Below are 25,849 nucleotides of genomic sequence, written 5' to 3'. Positions count from 1 at the left end.
GATAGAGTTTTGATCTCCTAGTTTGGTTTGTACAACTTTGTCTGCTGTTTCGTTGCCAGAGATTCCAATGTGCGTCGGTATCCACATGAGCTCGACTAATTGATGTGCTGTGGTGATATCGTCGATTAACTGGCATGCTTTGTCGAGGAATAGTTCCCTAGAGTGTATATTGGGATTTTGGATCGATTTGATAACGCTTAGGGAATCGCTAATAATAATTGCTTTAGGTACTTGGTTGTCTTTGATCCATTGTAGTGATTCAAGTATAGCCCAGAATTCAGTGGTGTAAATGGAGCAATAGTCAGGTAATCTGGATCACGTTTGTATACTGAATTCAGGGATGACTATTGCTGCTGTTCTTGGTGGGTTGTTTGTTTTTGATCCATCGGTATATATTTTAACATAGTCCGGGTATTTTTGGTTGATTTCGTTTACCAGTACAGGTTTTAGTACGTTTTCTTGTCCTTCTTTATTGCCTAATTTGGTGGCCTCATTGTTAATCCTTGGTGGTTTTTATAACCATAGTGATTTGTTCTGGTCTGTATTTTTTGTTACCTGTTTTTTTTTTAAGTAGAGGTATCTTTTCTCTTAGTTCAAGGATTACTTTGCCACTTGGTGTGGTGGGTATGATTTTGGGTTTGAAGACAACTTTACACTTGTTTATAGCTATTTTGATGGGATGGTTGTCTGGGTGGGTATCTAATTGAATGGAGTATCGGAGGAGCAGTTCTTGCCTACCTAATGTTAAGGGTAGTTCTCCTGTTAGTGTTTCTAGTTCTTCTAATGATGTTGAGGGGAGTGTTCCTGTGCATAATAATAAGGCTTTTCTCTAGATAGTGTCAAATGTTTGTAGTACAGGTTGCTTAGCCGAGTTATATGCTTGGCAATCGTAATCCAGTTTTGATCTAATTAGGGTTTTATATATCGTGAGGAGGGTTTCCTGCTTGGATCCCCAGTCAGTCCCTGTGATGTTCCTGAGTAAATTGAGATCTTTGTTACAATTCTGGGTGAGTTGTTCAATGTGCTGTTTCCATGTGAGGTGGTTGTCAAAGAACATTCCTATGAATTTTACTACTGTTACGTATTTGATTTAACTGATTTTGTATATAGAAGTTTGGATAGACTAGGTAGTTATTTCGTTTGGGGGTGAATATGATTGCCACAGTTTTTTCATGAGATATTTTGAAACCCCATTTGTCCGCCCATCTTCCTATGTTTTCTAGGCTCTGCTGGATTTCTTTAACTACTGTTTTATTGGCAGGATTTCCATTCCTCCATATGCCACTATCATCTGCAAATTGTGACAAGTTTATTTTTGTGCAGGCTGCATTGAGGTCAAGGTCCTTTACCATTAGGTTAAATAGTAGGAGACTTATTACACTGCCTTGTGGTGTTCCATTTTCAAGTGAAAATTCTTCCGAATGGGTGTTGTCTATTCTTGTGGTAATTTTCCGGCCTGTGAGGAAATCGCCAATCCAGTTGAAGAAGCGTCCAGTTATTCCGAATTGGTTTAATTTGGCCATTATTCCATTGGTCCATACTAGGTCGAACACTTTTTCTAGGTCTAGAAAAACCGCTATGAGGATGCGATCGGTTTTCCTATGTGAGTTAAAAGCGAGTTTGATGTCTGTTTCCAATCTGAGAAGTTGGTGAGTGGTGGACCGTTTGTTCCGAAAGCTATATTGATTTATGGAGAGTAGATTATCGGTTTCTAGGTGGTGTTTTAACCTTTTTGCGATTATTGTCTCCATTAATTTGCAAATATTGTTTGTAAGGGAGATGGGTCGGTACGACTTTATGTTGTTGGGATCTTTACCTAGCTTGGGGATTGGTATTACTATGGCCTGTTTTCATTTGATGGGTAGTTGGCCTTTATCTCATATCATATTAAAGAGTTTGATTATGGCTATTGTTATATTGATAGGTAGTTTTCTTTTTATAGATAATGTAACCTAACTGATCCTTACCAGGGGATGTTTCGTTTTTGGATCGTAGGGCTATCTCCCATTCATGTGCTGTGATGTCGCTATTTAGGTGAGATTCTTTTGTTCCTTGGTCTTGAAACATTTGAGGTTGGGTTTCCTCCATTAGTTTTTTGTGTTCTTGAAAGTTTCTGGTGTGATTATTGTTGCTACTCATGTTCAAAAAATGCTTCGCTAGGAGGTTTGCCTTATCTTTATTTGTTATGGCATTTTTAATTGTATGGGCTGTGGTAGTTGCTTTCCCTTTTATGGCTTTTATCTTGTCCCATATTTGTTTTCAGTCTGATTTTAGACCCAGTTTAGAGCAAAATGTTTGCCATAGATTAATTTTAGCAGTTTTTATAGTTTGTTTTAGTGCTTTTTCTTTATCTTTATATTGCTGGATGTAGATAGAATTTTTGGTGCGTTTATATTTATTTAAGGCCGTTTTTTGTCTTCATGTGCCATAGTGCACTGTCTAGTCCACCATGGTACAGGGTTTTTATTTTGGATATTAGTTGTCTTATGGATGCATCGGTTAGCTGCCTCTATAATTGTGTCTGTTATGTTATCATAACACATGCCAATATTTTGACTTTCTAAGTTATCTGGATTTACTCTAGCTAGTAATAATTGGAATTGGTCCGAGTCTGCCTGTTGGTACCTCCATTTAGGTGGGGTTTCGTATGGAATGTGTTGAGTTTTTGTTTGAATACTGATTGTGATGGGGAAATGGTCACTTCCTAACGTATCTTCTTGATCCACCCACCAATTTGTGACTTGAGCCAATTTTGGGGTAGTGATGGTTAGGTCTATGGCTGAGAGAGAGCCATCCTCAGGGTTTAATCTAGTGTTCGACCCGTCATTTAAGATGACCAGATTGTTCTCAGTTATCCATTTTTCAACCATTTTCCCTCTTTGATCTTTCTTTTTACCTCCCCATAATTCACTGTGTGCGTTGGATTCGCCACAGATAATTAGATTGTTGTTGTTGTTATTAGTGATTGCCCTTAGTGAGATTATGTTTGTAGGGCAGAAGGTACCCGCTGGGTCGTATGCATTTATTATTTGAATGTTTGTTGTTCCTATATTTATCATTACTGACATTATTTCGATGCTATTATTGATGTTTAGGTTAGGGGCTACTTCTATTATTTCATAGTAGATTAGTGACTCTATCAAAAAAATTGATAGTCCACCCGCTTTCTGCCCCGTGAGTCTGTTTTTAAAGGTTCACTCGGTTTAGCCTTGTAGTTTTGGCAGACGTTTGTTTTCTTGTGTTATGAGGGTTTCCTGTAAGCAGATTACGTCTGGTTTTACGGCCGTATTATTCAGCTTGTTCTGCAGTTCTGGTAGGTTTTTAAAGATTCCTCTGCAGTTCCATTGCAAGATGGTGATTTTATTATTTAGGTCATATTTTGTTCTTATGCATATGTTTGAAATAATTTACGAAACGGAATAACATATATAATTAGGTAAATTTATGAACATAGTATTCAAACTTTGTTAGATGCATCAACGACCTTATATGTAAAAATGGTACGAAAACTTTAAAAATATTGGATTACAGATTTGAATCCATACAGCTAAAGGGAAAACCCCCTCATGTTTATTCATTAGTGAACCGCGTGACCGAGGCGCCAGAAAAGCTCAGTATTCAATGTGTGCTTGGTGCCTAGCAGGGTCCTTGATTGATTACTTCTTCATCGATATTTTTAATTTAATGAATTACAGTGTAAGATTAAAGATTCCTCTGTTGAAGAGTTCCTTGTACAGAATAATGTGTCCATGTTATGAGGGCATACTTGATTTATACATTTAGGTTGGCCTATTACACTGCTTGAAATTAGCACATAACAAGGACAACACTTAAGCAGGAAGTAAAGTAATTCATCACTAGAAGAAAAATATTTCATGAAAGTTTACAGGAAGAAAATGCCATAAAATCTTGAACAAAAGACTTTAAAAAATCACAAGGAAATACTTACCACTCAGATCAGTATCCGCAGAGCTTACTCCTTTTGAAATGTATTAAAACAACAATGACTAATTGTGTACATAACCAAATGCTAATCCTCCTAAAGACCTAATAATCACGAATGTCTATGTAAAGTACTAACCTTCTAAGTAGTGATGACGGTTCGATTGTACTAACCAGTTAATCATGTAAACATGCCCAATATTATATGTATATCATGAACTCGAATACACTGGGTACCTCGTGAACCACATTCGCATTTACTCGTGGAAGGCAATACATTCATTTATTCTGGTAAGTTTTTGACATTGGCCACCACTGCAATTATTTTGACTTGTTTATTATTGATGAAGTTGTAAGTTATATTTTACCAAGACACAAGTTTGACATAATTAGGGGGATTTGTCTTAATAACCATCGAGCAAGAACTAATTACTGATGCTAGAAGATACGTTACTTCTCATAGTAATACAGTCATTTAAAGCGACAAAGGAGTTTACTTGCTAAATCCTTGTTATTATCAATGATCGGTTTTGACATCTTAATTAGTCTTATTAGTGAAAGTTGAGATATTTATTTAATTTTGCTGATTAAACCTTCTCCTCATTTAACTGACATCGCATGTCTGTGTAAGAAACAAATAGTTCAATTAAATAAACGATGATTATTCAGTAATTTTTAGTGCCCAGTCAATATGACGCTCATTTCTCTCTCTCTCTCTCTCTCTCTCTCTCTCTCTCTCTCTCTCTATATATATATATATATATATATTCAATCTGTAATATCAATGTCCATTAAAGAAATCATCATGATGTGAACATTTGGTTGTGCATGGACTTTGTGTAACTTAATACATTCTTACAAGTAGTTGATTGAAAGAAAAGTATTGTCAGTTAATATCATTTATGATTCTGTGGTTGATGTTCTCTCTTCCTCACTTTATTCTGAGTCTTGGTCACAGGTCGTGTTTATTTCTTTCAGACACATTGCTAATTTTCTGGATCGTTTTATTGATGTGGCAAAGTTGTATAATTTGCTGCACTCCTGGTAAGCAACAAAGCGTAATCATTTATATGGATGTCTTCGTTCAGCCATTTTCCATTCTTTAGACATATAATTCCTTCAGCCGCCGCAATATGTGTATTAAGCACTCAACAACCATTATATGTATGTGATAGCCTGTTTGGATATTCAACACAGTTCACTGCTTATAGTGAGATTTGTAAATCAGACATTAGTATTTATATCTTTTTAGCAAGCGCGTAATTTGCAGCCAAGATTTATTGAACTAGAAACCTTTTTCAGGCGTGAAATATAAAGAACAGGAGGAATTCAACAATTTAAAGTTGTCAGCATTTGAACCATGTCATCATTATACTTCAGTCACCACTGTTACCGACTAGATTCCCTCCTCTCTCTCCAAAGCTCCTAAACTGGTCCGTCAGTTATCCCATACAATGAGAGAGAGAGAGAGATGGGGGGGGGGGGGGGGTAGGGGGACATTTACCATGGAGGTGAAAATGAGAGACGAACTGGCCAACACAAAGAGATAGAATTAAACACTACATGTAGTGGCACAGAGCAAGGGAATGTAGAGCATATCCGTTGTCGAGCCGGTTTCGTTTTAATTTGGTATTCTGGCTGTCATATAACACTTTATAAACATGGCATGGGATGAGTACACATACCATTATACCGGCATTTGATGCAGGTTCATCCAGTTCAAATCAATTGTTCTGTCCCACTGGATAGGTATTTATATATTTTCCTTTACGCCTAACGCGTACGATTTCGATGAACTGTTTTACATTGTGCTATTCATTATTGCAAAGGGTGATCAAAATAGTGAATGTGGATAGTTTTCTAGTTATTTATTTTTTTTAAATAATAAATAATAACTTGAAAATCCTCAATTGTTTTAAAAACCATTGATACAGTTCTACACTGATACAACACATTTGTATGCCTTTATTTCTCAAAAGGAATGTTGTATTTCGCCCGAATAAGAATGACACAATACATATAACAATGACACGAAATAGATAAACAAATATACCTTGAATGTATCATGTGCCAACCTATAAAGCATATATGATGCTGATGCGAATGCGCTTGAAGAAAAACGTTATAAACGGTATATATATATATATATATATATATATATATATATATATATATATATATATATATATATATATATATATTGATCCTTTAGAATCCAAATAATTCGAATAGACATTAAAAAGTAATTCCCAAAATGACAAAACAAAATAAACACATTTACGTCCCAGTGTTTAGAAGCCCGACGGAGATTATTTCTCTAACACAATGGTTTAAAACCTTAATATGGCGCAAAACAGATGCCCGGATGAGGGTCACGTGATCATGTTTACATCACGTACTCAACGTGGCCCTGACAAAAAACAATCATTTTACTCTAAGAATACAATTAGAAAAAAAGTTGTTTACTTCACTAAAATCTATTTACAAGACGAGGGTCACGTATCCGATACAGCCTCGATCTCACCCTTATTATTCCCATAATAAAAATAAAATTTTAAAAAAAGTTATTCACGTGACTATTACTAACTTCGAATTAAGGTCGGGAACGAGGTCAGCTTTCAGTGTTTATAAATGAACAATCAAGGTCAAACTATTTAATGAAAAGGTATCGAATTCCTAGTAAAGAAAAGCTAATAAAATAAAAAATAAAAAAGTTTTAAAGCTTACAAACAATTTAATAAGATATAAATTAAATCAAACATGCATAACAAATGTAACTTGCTCCTGGGAGCTGCTGAAATAAGCAATATGCATGCTAAAAGACCTGAGCCATGTTTGTGAGCGATGTGTCTACCACAGTCAAGTTGACAAATCAGACGAATCAGACTAAGACAGATCAAATCAAGCCAGCAACATTTGATCCAAATGGCTTCTGGCTAGATCATACTTCCCTTTTCGAGGCATGTGCACATCTTAATGGTTTGAGTACCGATGAAAAAATGCATGTAGCTCGCCCTATTTCTTCGCTGACCAGTGCCAGGCGAACTCAAAAAACCCGAAGGATGGTGATGATGAGAAATATGAGCGTATTTCAAGGGTAAGCGAAGAACTATGGAATCGTAAAGGGATCAAAAGAGAGAGCATAAAGATCTGGCGAAACACTTTCCGAGGACAAAGTATCAGGAGATTTGTTTGCTTAGTATATTCAACAGCACCATTAGATTTTACTGAAGATCGGACCAAAGAAATTTTATTGACCCACTGGTAGATTCAGATACGGAACTTCTCTTTCTCTCACCCGCAAATGACTGTATTACTCAAGGAAAAATACGTCCCTAGTTTGAGCAACTGATAGATCCATCTACAGTGTTTTTAAAGAAAGGCCCTACATTAGTGGCCAGAACATAGGCAAAACGGAGACATGCCGTTTGATTATGGATGATGAATCCGTCAAATGAACCGCGAATGCTATAACCGGAAACAGTAGGCAACGAATTTTACCTAGCTAAGCTTGTCCCCTGTCCAGTAGCAGAAAGCGATCTGCAGGGAAATAGGCCAAAGGGCTGTCTCAGTTTCATCAGTTAGCAATGTTATCATAACTGTCAATGGAGCAAGTAGTGAAAGTAAAATAATTATTTTGTTGGTATTCAGAGTATTTTACTCCTGAAGTCAAGATCTTAGGCTCACGTGTATTGCGAAATATTATACAATCACTAGAAATTTCAAACTCAAGAAGCAGCCATTGCTTCCTCTGCCAGTATATTCAAACAAAGAGATGGATAGGAAAGTCGATAATCAACAGAAGTAATGTGTTACCTCTGGCAGTCCATGGTCGTACGGATTCGTCATTGTCAGGAAATAGGATGTGACCTTAAGTGTGTGTGTCGACTACCGCAACCTGAATGATCTCACAGTGAAAGAAGTGTATCATCGTCAACAAATAAATGCATCACTCGGTCAATTATCAGGTGCAGAATGATTTTCAATACAATATATTTGCCAGGGACATCGGAAGATTGAGGTTTATGAAGCAGATCTTATGAACACTGTGTTCTGTACTCGAAAATGCCTGTGCATCTTTGCGTTAATTCCTTTAGGCCTACGCAATGCACCGCGACATTCAAACTGCTTGCGGTAACGGTCCTGGCAGAGTTGTAGTGGAATGCTTGCCTAATTCGTTTTGATGACATCTTGGTTATTGGAAAGTGTTTTAAAGATATGTTCTTTAATTCAGATGAAATGTTAAACAGATTGGCAGAAACACGACTGAATCTCAAGCCTCAGAAATGTTGTTCATACTCCAAGCAAGTCAAGTTTTTTGGTCATGTCGTTTCAATGGATGGTATATCATTGCAAAGAAAGTTAGCTCTCTAAAAGACTGTCCATTTCGCAGTTAAGTTCGATCCTTCCAGGAGTTATGTAGTTACTAAAAACGTTTTAAACAAAAACATTCGGACATGGAGACACGCTTAAACAAACTGAGTGAGAAGGGGAATAAATTTGTTTGGACACCTAGATAACGAGAGTCTGTCAAGCGAATTCGTGATACCCTCGTCATTACTGTCTCAACCTGATGTCTCAAGGCCTTTCACGTTTGGATGAATGAAAGCGATTTCGTAATCGGCGCTCTGATGTCGCAAATCTATGTGAGGCAGAAGCAAGTGATTTGCTGTAACAGTCCATTTCTCACTAAGAAGGAAAGACGCTACTGTATGGCAATAGAAGAGTTGTTAGCTGTGGTGTATTTTGGAAAATATTTCAAGTACTGCTTTATTGGTCGCAAGATGTTTTTAATATTAATGCTGATCACAGGTAGTTGCGCTGGGTTTTTAACAAGTATCCTGCCTTGATCGGGCCCCCTTGTAGGCAATGTGGATATGAGTCTAACTTGGTCACTCCAAAGAGACTGTCAATGTCATTTCACAAGTTGGACAGAAACAGAATGAAAACAGTGATAGGGGAATCCCAAAACCAGGATAAAATCATTTTCTCGATCAAAAGATGGTCCACAAATACTGCCTCACAGAAATATCACTATAAGCAAAATGGGAAAGACTTATCTTTAAATATAGAGCTTTCTATACCAAGGCCTGTAAGTTACATGCAGTAATTATATAAACATAGAGAAGGAGTATTATTAGTTGTTGCCACAACAGGACATTCCCTGGTATTATGATGTTCGAAAATCTTTAAGCTAATTTGGCGGAGCAGTTACTGGTCTGGCTTGCAGAGGGAAGTAAAGCAGTAATTAGCCGGTTGTGAGACATGTGCACGTCGACAAAGACTCTTAAGAGTATAATTTTGCGCCTGGAGCGCATGGCTTTATCACGGGACCTCGTTTTGAAACAGAGGATGGAAACAAGTACATTCTCATAAATTACTTTTCAAAGTGGACATAGGCATTTTCTGTGTTGAATACAGCTGCGAAAATAGTAGCTTCTTTCTTTTGAGAAGGAAACAACCTGATTCAGTTCGAAAATGATGATGCTGGGACGAGAAGTTTCTACCCCTCTGGAGATAATGTATTAGATCCCCGCTAGTTTACTCGTACACCTGATTGAAGCTGGGCATGCAAGCTAGAACAAGAATGTAATATGCTCAAGTTCCAGGAAGGAACAAAGAATAAAAGTGACATGCAGAGCCAGAAGCGATATCATGACATTTTGTATGTGAAAGATTCATGTCCAGAGAGAAGGTGTATGAGTTGTTTTATCTTGTGGTTGGCCCCCAAGATTCTGAGTTACTGTTGGGTCCGTTCAATGTTTTAGATAGAGTTACTGTAGTCAGGTACAATGTGAACTGTGGGAGAAACGTACGAATACTGATTGTACATTGTGACCATATACTGCGTTGTCGTACTCAGCTACTAACTGGAGAATGGAACAGACCACATACCTCATAGGATGTCGAAGGACATGAAGTTGAAAAAGGCGTCGCAGAAATAGACTTGCGTGATCCATGTGTTGATACGATTGCGGACACAAATGACGGCAATGAATTGGATTCAAAATTGAAGATCAGAAAACGACTCAAAATTTTCTAGGCTGCATGATGATGTTATTGATTAGTATTTAGTATCTATTGATTAGTGTTTAGTATCATCAATCATGCTCCTGTAAAATCTAGGGAAGGTACTTTCCATTTTGTCTGGAATATATATATATATATATATATATATATATATATATATATATATATATATATATATATATATATATATATATATGAGTGTGTGTTAACAGGTCTGTCAACTGGTAACACTACAACACTGATGTCAACTCAAGCTGGTGTTCCCAACGAAGGCCTTCTCTCCGAGAAAGTCATAATAATCGTCATATGCGTGGCCGTTGTCGCATTGCTGATGGGGCTTTGTTCTATTGTTTGCCATATCACGATGCTTTTACGGTATGTACAACCACAATATTTTGCATTGAGATGAAAGTTTGAACCCAAAATCATTAGAACAGTTTGCTAAATAAGTTTTATTTGCGCTAAAGACAAACAATTTTGCATTGATTGAACACATCTCCGTTAAATCAGACTACTCTTGATGTTTAAATGTTTGTCCGCTATTGAAATATTTAACCATTTTTAAACAGCGGCTAGAAAATAGTTTTGTTTAACTGAAAAATGGACCATATTTGCACGAATAGACAAAACAAAGCAACTGCATACTGATTTTAATGAAGGTGATGGACACATATACGTGTATGCGTTCAATAAGGAGAACATATGTTCAGCTGATAGACGAAGACTATAAAAGTTCCAACTTTGGTAACATCCAGCATTAAGGAAAGCATCAACATATGATTTGGGAAATAATCGGAATTTAACAGCTACATATGATCAGTTTGTTCCAAGCTAAATTGGTTACTGTAAATGAATCTGGTATCAAATATTGACAAATGCATGAACTTTATTCACATTTTAAATAGTCTCATTACTCGTACAGACTGGCCTACAGAGTATACGAAATTACATATTCACGAAAATAGTATTATGTTTTATTGTCATTGTCAGTATATTGACAAACATATTACATGAAAGGTGTCTGTGGCAAAATGTTGAATTAATTTAAGGTTGCATTCACTTCATATAATTATTAATTTACTGAGATAACCAATATCTTTGCAAGTAACACCCATGTCAAATTGATTGTTTCATAGTAGAAATCTGTCAAGACCTTTGATATCGGACAGCTTGAGGTTTCATTTTATGAAATCCATGTCTTTCAGACGGAAATTAGTATTGATTACAATTAATGTAGCCTATCTGATGATTTGGCCCTATTGTATGTGTAGACCTCCATTTAGAAGCATGAGTTGTCTTTACATGGTTGATTTGGTATAAAATTAGGTCTATTACATAAGTTTTGGTACAACATATAATTTTAGAAACATAACCAGGCCAAATATCTTTCCGACTTTCGTTGCAAATCAATAATTTATCAAAGATATACAGCTAATTATATGTTCTGCATTCAAAAGCCCATTCACAACCACGGAAATCGTGTGCTATACATTTTGGTATTAAATGCTTGTCTGTTTATGCCATTCCTATAAAATTGTGGAATAGATTGACTCATTACACCGATTCGTATTATCAGACACAATTTCATACTAACAAATTTACACCAAATACATAAATTTATACCTATATGCATTGGAAAGTAATTTGCGACTTTTGGAGGTAAATTGCAATAGAAATGGGTCTCGTTTTATAATCTCTGCTTATAATCATCCTGAATTATAGATCACCAAAGGCCAAAGCGGATCCAAAACAAAGTACAGTGACTGAGCCTGTAGACATGGCCAACGACACAGTGGGTAAAAAACAAAACAGGTAGTGTATTTAACATTTTACACTGAATGCACGTCAATATAATAATAATAATAATAATAGCGATTCTTCCTATCCCCTCCTCTTGCCCCATCTCACCCTCCTCCTCTTTCTTTCTTTCTTTCTTTCTTCTTCTTCTTCTTCTACTTCTTCTTCTTCTTCTTCTTATTATTATTATTATCATTATTATTATTATTATTATTATTATTAGTAGTAGTAGTAGTAGTAGTAGTAGTAGTAATATAGTGTGTGTGCTAGTTAACAACTATCCAACTAGTCTAAGACCAATGCACTTCGTGCTCAATGCCCCGCCTCGTTCCCTACCACGTCTAGTCTTTCCTTTTAAGCTCTCATCACATACTTTCATATGTATATAAGTTTAATAAGTTCTAAACAGTTTCATCCAGACAAAGAAGATTAGTGTATTTTAAGACATCTGCATTTTATGCATTCTATTACTGCTTCTTGTCCTCTTGTGTGCAAGTCAGTTTCATAACATTTCTCTCCTTTTCTTTTCATGCCGGTTATTTTGGTGTTCATTTTGTATTCAGTTTAAAGGTCGGTATAACAAAATTGGTAGTCTTGATAAGGTTAAAGAAAACGATTTTCTTGGAGAAAATAAAAGGATGGTGGGGGTCATTCTCTCAGCATCTAGTTTTTAAGAAAGTCCGATCAGCCGTACGATATACAGTGTATTGGTATATTAAAGAGGCAATACCGTTGCTTTTGCATAATTAGATCAGAGATTAAAATACATATGTATGACTTTGAGCTTGTGTAATATCTTTGATGTTGCTGATGTTTTGTGTTTAACGTCATTTTAACACACACGCTAGGAAATATGGGGCCAGTATAACTGACTGTGGAAGAACCCGGGAAATTCCCATTAAGTTTCACCTTTCTCTTTTTTTGGTGGGGGGGATGGGTGGGGTGGGCACCAGACAGATGCCCCCTCCCCTACTTGTCCAAAAAAATAAAAGGTGTGTTATGTGTAATTGTGTCCCCCTCAGAAGTGTTGTTTGTCTACTTTATTCAAAAGAATTTCTGTAAAAAAATTTTTTTAAGAATTCTGACGGGGTATTTTTTATTTCCCTAGTGTATTCTATAGGGTTGCTCATCCGAACAGGTTTCCATCACATAACTCCGGATTCCTTCCTATTCTTTTTAGTTGACCTTGGCTAGAGGTCTCCTATTATCCCATGTGTGCTATTTATGTATATGCTATATTGTATGTGTGCTATACTTTGTTTTTGTGTCGGGATAGCCATCTATTTCAAATTTTCCCCAGTTGTTCTAAGATCCTTATTATTGGATCAAATTTTTTAAATTTTATTTATTTATTCTGGTTAGATATTTTTTAATTTGGGCGAAGTAACAGTGAACTAAGGTTTTACAGAATAAAAAATTTCCTAATGTATCATAAGTGCTATATGATGTGTTGTTCTTCGCATTGCTAGTTTAGGGAAATGAGGTCAGCTGTGTTCGGGTGGTGTCAATACTCTCTTTATTTTTTATGTATATCTCCCAACTCCGAATTAGGCTGCCTCTTTTTATTTATTAGTTTATTGCCAAAGATTTTCTAAAGGGTTTAGATTCCCATTTAAAGGGGAAAATTCTGTACAGTAAGGGAGCTCTACAATAGGAAGGTATTACTATAAGAGGAGAAAGATTTGGAGCTTGATTTTCGTGTATTGTTGAGTGAGTGTATTCCATATGGGGACGTTTTTCCGGACTCTTTCATAGGCCTGTTCACTTCGCGTGGCGCCATGTGACATAGCCCTATGATGTCATAGCCCTATGATGTCATTATCACGTACTTTTCCCCATAGGGGTCCCTGTTCCCCATCTAAATGGTAATTTGGTTTTAGGATAGACCTATAATGGCAGACAAAGTACTTGAAAAAATTTAATTTAATTAAATATTTGAGAGAGAAAAAAAATTAAACTTTTATTTTAAATTTTAGTTAAGCTAATTGATTATCTTTGGTGTTTATCACTTGATCCTTGTTTTTAAATTATATAGTTATCGAAATTATTTTTTTACGTTCATACGTTATTTTTTCATTGTTATCATTTGCACGTCTTCATTGTTGTAATTATGTAATCCGTAACTTTTCTTAGTAATTGTTTATCAAAATTTCCATCTAAATATGATAATTGATTTCTTTTATACTGTTCTTTTTTGCATATTTCCATTATTAATTTAATCCTATCTTGTTTTCTGGTCTCACACTGTGCTATGGCATGATATTTGGTAAAATTGGCTACTTTGCACATAGGGCATTTCACATTAATTCGTATCATCCTCCTTCTGATCGCTACTTTACCAGTCAGCCATGAGTTATGGAGGTATTTGAAGAGCATACTCTGTATTTTCAGTGCGTCGATTGTGTCCCAGCGTCCCCAGACCCTTTCCCAATTTACCCCTATATTTTCTGCCTCTACTTTATTTTTTATCCTATAGGTTAAATTTTCTCTAATCCAAATATGTTTTTTTTTTATCAATTTCCCAAATTTCTTTATTTTCCCTATATTTGCATAATAGTTCTTTTAGGCCTTTAAATGTTCTTGGCACCTCTATTTTTTTCACTAGTTTATTATTTTTATAAATATCCATCCTATTTTTCATTGAAAAACCAAACCAATAAATATATAAAGACTCCCAAGGAGTTGACGGTTGGTTTTTAGATATTTGAATCTATTTAAAATATTGGTACATTTTATTAAGATGGGACTTGGTAAGGCCAGTCCTACCCTATTGTTAGATCTATTCAAAGTAGATTTTTTTACACGGTGTGTTTTAAAGTTCCATATATATTTTATAATTTCATTATCTATTTTATCCAGTATTTTGTTCGCTATATCTACAGAGTTTAGAAGATAATTTAGGTTTGAATATAAATAAATTTTTGCTACTTGCGTGGCATCCATTAAGCAAATTGGCGTAAGTGCCCAGAATTTGATATTTTCATTTATTTGTTTTGTCACCTTTTTACAGTTTTCTTTTTCGTGTTTTTTCCCGAAGGAAATTCCTAATACTTTTGCTGTGTCCTTAATTAGGTGCGGGGCGATCCAGGGTGATTTCTCCTCCAGTTTCCTATTTTTAGTATTTCTGTTTTTTCATGGTTAATTTTTGATCCTGATGCCATTCCAAATGAATTATATTCCTTTTCTAAGTGTTTAAAGGAATTTGGATCCTTAATAAAATTGGTATAATCATCTGCGTGTTGGAGCATCTTAAATTCCTCTTTCAAATTAGGAATTTTGATACCTTCATTTCCTTTGTTGGTTCTAAGTTTTATGCTAAGAATTTCAATTGCTATTACATATAATAGCATCGACAGTGGGCAACCTTGCCTCACTGATCTTTGTATGTCAAATTTACTCTTTGTGGCCCCATTTACCTGTACCCTTGCAGATATGATGGTGTACAGGATTTTGGTCTAATTTAGAAAATTGTTTCCAAAACCAAATTTTTCTAATACTTTTTGTATGAAGTTATGTTCAATTCTATCGAAAGCTTTTTCCTGGTCGAAAGTACCATAGCACATTTCGTATCTGTTTCATTAATAAAATAAATTATGGTTTTTATGTTTAAAATGTTACTTTGTATGTTTCTTCCTTTTCCCCTACATGTTTGATTTACATATATTATTTGGTTTATTCCTTTTTTAATTCTTTTTGCAAGTATCCTACTTAATATTTTATAGTCTGTATTTAGGAGGGAAATGGGCCTCCAATTTTTAAAATCTTCCCTGTCTCCCTTCCCTTTATATATAATTGTAATTAGCCCTTCCCTCATTGAATCAGTCATTGTATCATTTTTAAATAATATATTATTGTACAAATTTTCAAGAATCGGCGCTACCTCACTTTGGAATGTTTTATAGAATTCCACCGTGAGGCCATCTCTTCCTGGAGATTTTCCTTTCGCTAACTCCTTAATAGTTTTTTGAATTTCTTCCGCTGTTATAAATTCGTCACACACGTACCTGTGTTCTGATGTTATTTTCTCACATTCAAGTTCATCTAAGTATTTCAAAATTTCCTTATCATATATTTTTTGTGATGTGTATACATTTTTATAATATTGTCTTATTATTTCTAATTTATCTTTAACTTTTTCTTTGCATTTTCACGTTGTTTTTCGATAGTTTGTCCACCCCCTCGTCTCATTTCTTCTCTCTTGTATAATCCTTCTGCTTTTGTATAAATACTGTATACTTTTCCCGCTCTTATGATTTTCCCATTTTTTCCTCTTTTAGAATTTGATTTAATTTTTTGTGTATTCTTTCATTGTTTCCTCTGTTAATGTTATGTTTTTAAGTCTAAATTTTAATTCCTCTTGCTCCCATTGTTTTAATGTTTCCTCTTTTTTGAGTGGTAGATGGCTATTTCTTTTATTTTATTTTTAAGCATATCCCAATCTTGAATTATTTTACTAAATTCTTTCCCAGATTCATTTTTATTTTTGGACAAGTCCCATTTTAATTTAGTTGATAAAATCTTCTTCTTCTGATATTTAGTTATTGAACTTCCACGATCCTTTCCCCCACTTTTCCCTATAATTTATTTTCGTTTCTAAAGTGACTAGTTTATGATCTAATATCTTGAATTCAATTATTTCTGCCTTTGTATATATTTTCTTCAAACTTGGTAACGTAAAATTTATATCTATTCTACTGCCTTTATTTCCCTATTGATATGTAAATTCAGTTTTGAGTAAGTTTAGTCTCCTATATATATATCCACTAGTTTATGTCCTGTTAAAAGTTGTTTCATTATTTCTTTGGAGCTGTGATCATTTGTTGCTAACCCCCCTGTTCTATCTACTACTTCGCCAACCCAGTTAAAATCCCCTCTAAGAACTAAGTTTCCCATTGTATAATTGTATAAATGTTTGCTTAAATTTTGAATAAATTCATGTCTCTTATACCTTGTCGCCGGGCAATATACATTTACTATATGTAATTGTTTTATTTTTATATGAATTACTCTTCCTTTTAGATCTTCTCCTTCTTCTGTTCGCTCATAATTTAAACCATTTTTATTTTTTATAATAGTAGCCACTCTCGCCCTTATGTCATCTGTTTTAAAATTATTTAGTATAACAATTCCATTCATTATTTCCTCAATCATTGCAATTAATTCGTCAGTCAATTTATTATGTGTCTTCTGTAACAGTTTGACGTCATATTCAGTTAGTTTAATAAGTTTTTGAACAGATCCCTATCTATCCCATTTGTATTATTTGAGGCTATTTGGAAGTTTGTTCCCTCCATTTTTGTGTTCCTCCAGGTGGCCGTCTCGTTTCAGGTTATTTCAATTTTGTTTAATATTTATGTAACATAAAATTGTCAATTTTCCTATTTAGAAATTATTCTAAACTAATTTAAGGGGCACCGGCCCCTCATCGATTTCTGATTCGTAGTTTGTTCTGATTTCTGTATTGTCTGTTTCTTGTTTAAGTTCCGTGTCCATTTCAGTTTTCTGTTCAGTTTCTTCATCAAAGCTTAGCGTTCTTACTTTGTATCCGATTTGCATCATTCCGTCATCTTCTTTGTCGTCGTGTTCGTCTTTTCAATTGTCCTTTTCACTCATGTCGTTATTTTCTTTGTCCGCCCCTACATCACTGTCATTTCCGGTTTCATTTGTTCCCTCATTTCCATGTCCTGTCCTGTCTTTAGGGTTTGTATCCCTTATCTTTTTTTGGCAAGTTGCCATCATTTTCCTTGATTGTTGAGTACTCCCCTTTCGGTGATTCGTCGCTAAGAGACGATAACGAGAGGGGACTTCAGTAACTTTCTCTTTCTCCTCTCAGCTGGTATTGTTGTTGAGGCTAGGGGAAGCAGCCCGCTCATTTCTGAGTCTTCCTGCTCTATTTCTAACTCCCCTTCCTCTCTTAACACATCAAATCTATTCTGGGTTTCAATTTCTCTTCCTTGAGTGTACAGAGCTCTCCCTGTTTTGTTTGGTGTTAAAAATTGTGCCCATTGTGACGATTTTTTAGGTTCTCCCTCTATTTCTGATTGATTGAGTTCAGGTATGCTTGTTGTTACCTCTCCTTCAGCTTCATTTCTGATTTGTTTTATCAGCCTGCCTACATCATCTTGTAATCTATCGTTGGATGTTTGTGTTTGAGTGCTTTCTAGATTTTGTGTCACTTTACCCGCATATGTCTGTGGCCAATTTGTGTTAGTTGATTTGTGCACTCTTTAGGTGCATGGCCTATTTGTTTGGACCTGGTACAGGGTCTCTCTCCTTCCGACCCCCTGTACCATGAGCTGAACAAAAATCCCATTACATAAAAAAAGTTGGAATTCGCTTTGCCTCTTGTCTAGGGACTCTTATTATCCTGACCCCTGTTTTAACTGTTTGAAAACCATAAACAGTGGCCATTTTGCTGGATTGTGCTTTAACTCTGAATTTGGATATTAATTTGTCTATAACCTCCTGCGTTTCAATTTCAAGCGGGAGGCCCGATATCGTTCTGGCCTCAGCCTCTCTAATAATTGGCTCTGCTTCTGTTATGTGGACCTTAAGGCCCTTTATTTCTATCTCTTTTTCTTTTACTAAAGGAATGTTCCCTTTGGGATAAAGTATAAACTTGTTCCCTCCACCCCCACCCCCCGTTCTGTAGGCCATCTATTTCTTGTATAGGGATGCCTTGCACTCTAAATGCTGTCAAGATTTCCGCTTGACGTGGGGAGTTTTCAATATCTCCGAAATTTAATGTCTGGCACCCTTCAGGGTGAAAGGCAACTAGCCTTTGGTATCCCCCTACCTCATCAAACATTGTGTTGAAGTAAGTTCTCAGTTTCGTTCCCACTTGGCGTTCTGCCATGGGCTCTCGCTCTATTGCGTTTGTAGCCATTGCTGCAATGAGTGGTCAATTGTGCTCACTCTAGATAGACCAATGTCAGTGAGTGAGTCTCACACCAATATATATGAAAACCTTTGTTCCAAAACTAGGATATAAAACAAAAAATAAAACACTTGATTTCTAATCATTGACTAGGTAAACTAACAAAACAATTTCCAAAAAGAAAGCAAAGTGAAAAACATCCCCTTTGAAATACAAAAAGCATAAATTGTGAAATATGAAAATGAAATTTGAAAAAATTGAAAAAATTGAGAATGAAAAAGCAAAAGTGAAAAAAAAAAACAAAACAATAAAGGTGCTAGAAATATAAAAGTGTGTTTACTACTCCATTCTATCCGATGGATTTCCTGGCTGTTTGCTCTAACTAGATTGCAGTTTACAAAATCGTTGTCTTATTTAACGACTCATCTCTAAGACAACACCTAAAGTGCGTCTGCTCTCTTGTTTCTCTTTCGGTGAAGACACAGAAATACGTTATATAAACATATTTCTGCTTAACAAGTCAGATTTAAGTTCCACCGACCCACGGAAACTTTTCTCACATACTAACATTGGCAGAGCCCAAAACTAAAACGCACGCGGATAGAGGTGAGGAGGCAATGATCGGTAAACACAAGCGCTTTAGACAACTCTGCTACTCGGGGCACCGGGTAAATATCTTTGAAAGCTGGAATAATTTTGTTCATGACAGTTTATATATCCAGTCAGACCCAAGATATCATATACAAAATGAAAAAAAATAACTTAGAAAGAGTGGCATATGTGCATGTCCAACATTGGAAAGAAAGCGGATTCTCTTGTAAATCTTCAATGCACTATCATTATTTTATTTCCCAAAGACTTTACGACTGTGGTTCCCATTAAGATACGCTGTAATAAAAACTAGCTTGCGCGTGCGTTCACGTTTTCTTTCAAAAGTGACTTCTCTTTCGGATGAAATGCGTGTCTTTTGTAATAATAAATTAAGATGTGGGTCAAAGGTTTCAATTCAAGATTATAATGATGCTTTCGCTATTTCAAACTTGTTCAGTTGCTCTACCTTCAGAATGCACAAGTAAATGGTAGCCATAAATTATCTCCAACCTTTTCTGTTCTTCGGTGAAAGTAACATAATGTCAGCGATATTCTTTAATTAGTCATTACATTACCATTCATTGTATTAATTTACTTATTCGTTATTTAATTGATTGTCTTATTATTACTTCATTGAGTTCAGCATGGTCAAGAATGAGACTGACATAGAAAGTTGTGGCGAAAATGATGATTTGACCTCAAAGCGTGGCAGCTATACAGAGAGTAATGAAACTCAGGAAAACGAATACGTTCAAATGCAATTCACTAAAAGGTATGTTTCAATGTTTCAGCGGTAGTCTTTACATAAATTGCAGAATCCAGATAAAAAAAAAATACCCAATGAAAGTATCATGTTCAGAGGGTTTACTTTTTACCAAATATGAGACACTTTAAACGAATAAAGCGAATTTGTACAACTGTTTAAGAGAAAATAGATAAATAAATCACAAACAAATTTCGAGAGGACAATATATAAATAAATTACACACAGATTCGTGCATATATATATATATATATATATATATATATATTACTAATTTTCATACACTGAAACGTTATTATTGCCAATATTTCTTATCTCCTTCAACATGATTCTAAACAGATCTAATTGACATTAATCTGCATAACTATGAAACCAAATTTCTGAAAATATATTGCCAATACAATAACTGTCAATATTGCCAATACAGTAACTGTCAATATTGCCAATACAATAACTGTCAATATTGCCAATACAGTAACTGTCAATATTGCCAATACAGTAACTGTCAATATTGCCAATACAATAACTGTCAATATTGCCAATACAATAACTATCAATATTAATACCTTATATTCAGCGATTGACCTGGCTTATATTTTGTCATTGACCATGTTCTCCTATATGACATTGGGATCCGATCACAGGTACGAGATATGGATGGAACAGAGTTCTTCTTACATTTGTTGGTACACTTTTAATGGTTTGCACGTATGCCACAGAAACATGTTTCTGTTATAAATTCCTTTTCTTGAAATCAAATTATTAAAAAAACTATGTATGCATTGAAAAATTAAGATTCAAGGTTATTTAATTAATAATCTTAATCTAATATTTTGCAGACTGTCACTGTCAATTTTCGATTCGTTTGATACTTTGGATGCTCGGCGGTTTTCCCTGTGTTATCTGTATCATTATCTGTTTCTGTTCTATTGCTACTTTACACGATTTTACTTTAAAAAGGTGGTCAAATAGACGACGCTATGCTAATATCGTTTATTATTTGAAAATCATTACATTCTTTAATAATGATGATTGTATTCGTGTCGCGTACAATACTTTCATTCATATCGTGAAATGTAAATGTATATTCTTGTGCCACAAACGTTGCAGACAGTACTATGAGAAACGTTTGTGCCGTTATAATTTAAATGTGCTCTGCGAGACATATGCCGTCGAAGTTTATCTAAATTTCAAGGAGTACGCCTTCAAATAGACCCATATATCGATGATGACATGGATGTAGAGTACATTAAGGGATGAAACGAGAGTGGCAACAGCGCGGCTCTTTAACTTAAGCAACCATTCACGACACAAATTATTGTATTGTGATATCAGCCAGGACATGTTTTAATACAGTTTCAGTTGTTAAAATGACACCGTTGGCCTTCCGGGAAATTTGTAAGAAAGGAAATATACTTGCGAATTTAAAATTAACTGCGAGAGATCTTTTTGTCCCTACACATATGCATCTTCATATTAGATGACTTTTACTTTAGTAAGTGGCACACAACCAAAGATTTGTCTACTGATAATGTTTATATAAAGACTCAAACGAAAATAACCCATACGTAATTCTGATAATGATATTAGACACGAAACGCAAGACTAGTTACAACTTTGTGTAACTACCACTTGCTTACAATCATACATGCACACATATATAACAACATACATTTATAAAATCATACAAATGCATCCGCACCTCAAATGTCAATATGTATTTTAGCACAGAAGATATAAAAATCAAAGGCATCGAAGTGACGACTCCTTCAAAAGAAGATAATGATATTCCCAAGTACAAGTACTCTGAAGAAGACAGTGATAAACCCGAGGGAGAATATATGGAAATGGGCTCTGTACGAAAACAAGGGTAATTAATGACAAAAGCATGAAATTCATCTATTTTCATTTTTGTTTTTCTTTAATTTAAATATATTGATCAATACAAACATATATCAATTGATATTTTAATGAACATTACTTAATGTTAGCATTGTATATTGGCGGGGAAGAAGGCTTTATGACTTGTTTAGTGCTAAACGTCTATGAACATTTTATATCAATAAGAATGATTTTGGTAAGTATTATTTTCATAATTTTCTACTTCTGATATATCTTGTCTTGCATTTAACTGTAAATTCATTCGGGATAAAATAACTGTGTTTGACACATGTTAGAATGGTAATCTAACGATCTTTTCCCTTGACCAATTTGGTAATTAATTTGAAAATATAATAAGACAAAACTGTTTTGCATTTTGTTTTTAAATTACGTTTTAGGTGGGTCTTTTTATACTATCGATCGACTTTTATCATAAGGCATACGTGGAATAAATGTTTGATACCATACCTGATGTTATTATTGACATATATCCTTTTAGTGGATGAACAAAGTAAATACTAGTACACTACAGAGCTTTTGTTGATCCTGCCACATATCTGATATTTTATATTCAACTGAATTTATCTGCACGTTAACCCGGCAGGTCAGTTGTCATATTACGTAGCCAAAAGTCTTCGATCCGGTTTTTCCCTTCTTGTCCTAGGCGAGCAGATATCTACATTTTCTCTATCAGATTGTATCCAGCCGAAATAAAATGACACAATCAGTTGCTCGTTGTGCAGTATCGACCTACTTGGAGAGTTAGGAATAACCAGCTCTTAGTTCTAAATTCTCCATATGGACGATTTTCTTTCAACTCAAGGTTTGCGGACCTGGTAGTCGTCATCTTCGATAACTAACATATACGACGAGGTTAGAACTTAACAAACAATTTTGCTTTCCAATAACGGTTACTATTTCATGCGGAAGACTGCATATTTTCAGAACTGTTCGAATAGTTACACATGACAGGACTCGATTTGCAAAATGAGGGAACTACAAATCCTGGCTTGCAAAACCTCTCAATTGAACTTGTTCGTCAGCCTCTTGAATTTTTTTTTTAAAATGAGAAATCTTCGTGAAATATGAAACGAGTCTTTGAAATGAGTTAATAAATTCGTGCCAACTAGTAATTGAAACGGCGAGTTATTGTTAGGCCCACTGTGTCCAATAGATGGAGTTCAGGGAAAATGCTATTTTATTAAAATGAATATTCAGGTACAATTTACATTAATGAGTGCTCTAAAAATAACTGTCCAAATAATGCAAATTTGCTTAATCTGGTATATTTTCATTTCAGAGATAAATAGGTAACATAATCAACATAACAGTTGAGGAACTAGAAAGACAGACATGGATGTTAATGTTTGAAGTTCCGTTCACATGACCACCTGAACTGTTCTCATTGCGTTAAAATACTCTATTTCCCTGTATTACACACAAATAAAATACTTTGTATTACATTATTGTTTGAACATTATGTTACTAAAATCTCATTCTACACCAAGGCAATATGCCAATATCAAATGCATTATTTTCTTCTTGTTTGGTAAAATTTTACCACTGACTCTCATTGTATCTTGTATTTTAATGTTTCTTCAATGCATTATGAACTCAGAGGTTTTAAAACGATTATCTAGCTAGGTACCATTACGAAATATTAACTATAAAGAAAACGAAAATCGCAGTTAGTTGTAACTTAATGTTTCTTTTATGTTAAAAGACAAATTTATCAAGGTAGCATTGCATAATTAATACGTATTTCGTGATTGTTCTGAATTGAAGTTATGGTAGTTGTAATAGTAGTAGAAGTGCTACGGTGGAGGCGGCTGGATGGGGGCGGAGCAAAACGTGGTCGTGGCTATACTCCGCCTACTATTCACAAAGTGTCTTCATCAGAAGCAGAACTACAGTAATTTCTTACGACTGAGCAAGCAGTTCATTAGATATAAGTATTTTCGCTGAAATATTTATATTGTTTAAATGCAAAAAGATATGATTGCTCATAGCGTAGTGACCATTTTATTTGTTTAATTCAACAACATTCTAAAAGGGATGCGTTGCATATGTCTCCATTAAACAGCTATGAGCATTGTCTTATACATGCCACTTCCCAGTACATTTAGAGCTTCAATCGACTCGGAAAATATATGTAAAGAACATGCGTTTATTTCAAGTTATTCTCAATCCTTTGAGCATGTTTCGTTTTAAACGATATCGATGATTATTCAATATGCTTTTGTGTGGGGGGGGGGGGGGCTCTGTGAATTGCACTCGATATTCTCTTGGAGAGCTAAGTAACTTCACGCAGTATAACGTCGTGGAAGAAATATAAATTTTGGTATAAAGAGTCTTGTACCAGTTAGCTAAGACCTGTTGAAACCACCCGGAACATTGCAATTAAATGATCGACGCTTATTGTTCAGATATTAGTACAGTTAAATCAATCGTCTCGTTGCGCAAAAAGTGTTAATTTAGACCTGACTCTCAACTATACACACTCTTTTTGGCTCGTATGTCTTATTTTATTTCTGCTATACTTTGTATCTTTACTCCTATAGCATTTCGTTGACGCTGTCTTTTTTAACACAAATTGATGAAATATTCATCCAGAATCACAGACACAAACACGCCAATATGTACGCCCATACATATATATATATATATATATATATATATATATATATATATATATATATATATATATATATATATATATCGTCATAATATAATTTATTTAATTCGTTATTTCCTTTAACTGGAATTGCCGTATCTTATGGTACCGTGTTTGTGCTTAGTACATTTAGAGACTTATTCCGAATGGACTCAATGGGGTGCATTTAGACAATTACATGATTTTGATAAATGTTAAGCTCTGTATCCCTGGTGAACTGATCTAAAAATCCATGTAAGCGTTTGCTTTACCAGGATCGCCATGTTCCAGTTTAGTTGCAAATATAAAGCACTACTCTAGGATAGGATTGCGTAGTCATTGACTGTTTTAGCAAACAGGATGACAGCTACACAATAACAACCTACCATTCATCTGAAGTTTTGGGTATCTTGCCCACCAACCAAAATATGCATGGAATGTTGTAGTTTTGTTTTTCAAGTGTAATTATCTCCAAATGTTTTATGATCCATATATATAGCGAAAGGCGTTGTTTGGTCTACATTGTTGTGTCCTCCATCTTTCATTATAGCATCACTGTTTTGCTTGTTTGAGTGATACCGGAGGCCTCAAATATTGGTGTATGATCCAAGATCCTGTAGACTATTGTGGATTTTATTATAGCATCAATATGTCTGGAGAGAGCGGTCATACATGTAGATAACAGTAAGTATATTAGGTATTATACAAAAATTACAACTTGATAAGCTTAAGTTTTCCGATGAATTAGCCGACATCTTAAAATTAGTTTAGAACCTTAAACTCTGCATCGTAATCAACCTGTGCGAATTGGCTTATCGCTTTTCCGTATACGCGTCTGAAAGAGATCTGGACAAGACCGTCAACCTGTTGGTACTTAGAAAAGATTAATAGGGGCACAAATTATGGATCAAAGTGCTTTCCTGAAAGGTGCATACAAGTAGCGAAAATGAGTACCGAGAACACTCGTGCTGCATATGATTCCTGATCCTACCTCCTTAAAGATAACTTAAAAGATTGTAAAAAATACCGGCTTGAAACCGCATAGTACCATCCTACCACAATCCCGATTAATTGTTACAATGAGAACATATTTCATCAGATGTCCATACAATGGGCAATCTACGCTGAAAACGAAGTCCTTAGCGTACCTGTGAAAAGGGAAGAGGTTGATCACATCTACATATGCATCTATAAGTCTAACCGCCAGCCCAAGAGTGTATGGCTATCCACCTACTAGGTATAAATTTTTGCGAAGCTAGGACGTTGATATAATGGATGCGAATCTGTAAAAGAAACGATAAATGTCGTTCACTAC

The 25,849-nt window shown here is 35.0% G+C and overlaps 1 protein-coding gene across 3 annotated transcripts in view; it reads left to right on the top strand.

The window, feature by feature from the left end:
* LOC149798515 (uncharacterized) overlaps positions 1-23,342 on the top strand; it is a 34,402-nt gene extending 11,060 nt beyond the window's left edge. Inside the window, exons 1-7 of one of the 3 annotated variants that reach the window (XM_089956932.1) lie at positions 4,076-4,233; positions 4,921-4,986; positions 10,185-10,347; positions 11,695-11,784; positions 19,881-20,009; positions 21,727-21,870; positions 23,182-23,342. In XM_089956932.1, the coding sequence (XP_089813058.1) occupies positions 4,953-4,986; positions 10,185-10,347; positions 11,695-11,784; positions 19,881-20,009; positions 21,727-21,870; positions 23,182-23,191 (570 nt within the window). In that variant the 5' untranslated portion in view covers positions 4,076-4,233; positions 4,921-4,952 and the 3' untranslated portion in view covers positions 23,192-23,342. Of the gene's footprint in view, positions 1-4,075; positions 4,234-4,920; positions 4,987-10,184; positions 10,348-11,694; positions 11,785-19,880; positions 20,010-21,726; positions 21,871-23,181 lie in introns of those variants that run through there. The other 2 variants (XM_089956934.1, XM_089956933.1) reach the window with 2 other exon arrangements.
* Positions 23,343-25,849: the final 2,507 nt, after the last annotated feature.

The sequence above is a fragment of the Sinohyriopsis cumingii genome, chromosome 5 (genome assembly GCF_028554795.1).
Source record: "Sinohyriopsis cumingii isolate HCF-2022 chromosome 5, ASM2855479v2, whole genome shotgun sequence".
Taxonomy (NCBI): domain Eukaryota; kingdom Metazoa; phylum Mollusca; class Bivalvia; order Unionida; family Unionidae; genus Sinohyriopsis; species Sinohyriopsis cumingii.
This window is presented reverse-complemented; position numbering and strand designations above follow the sequence as displayed.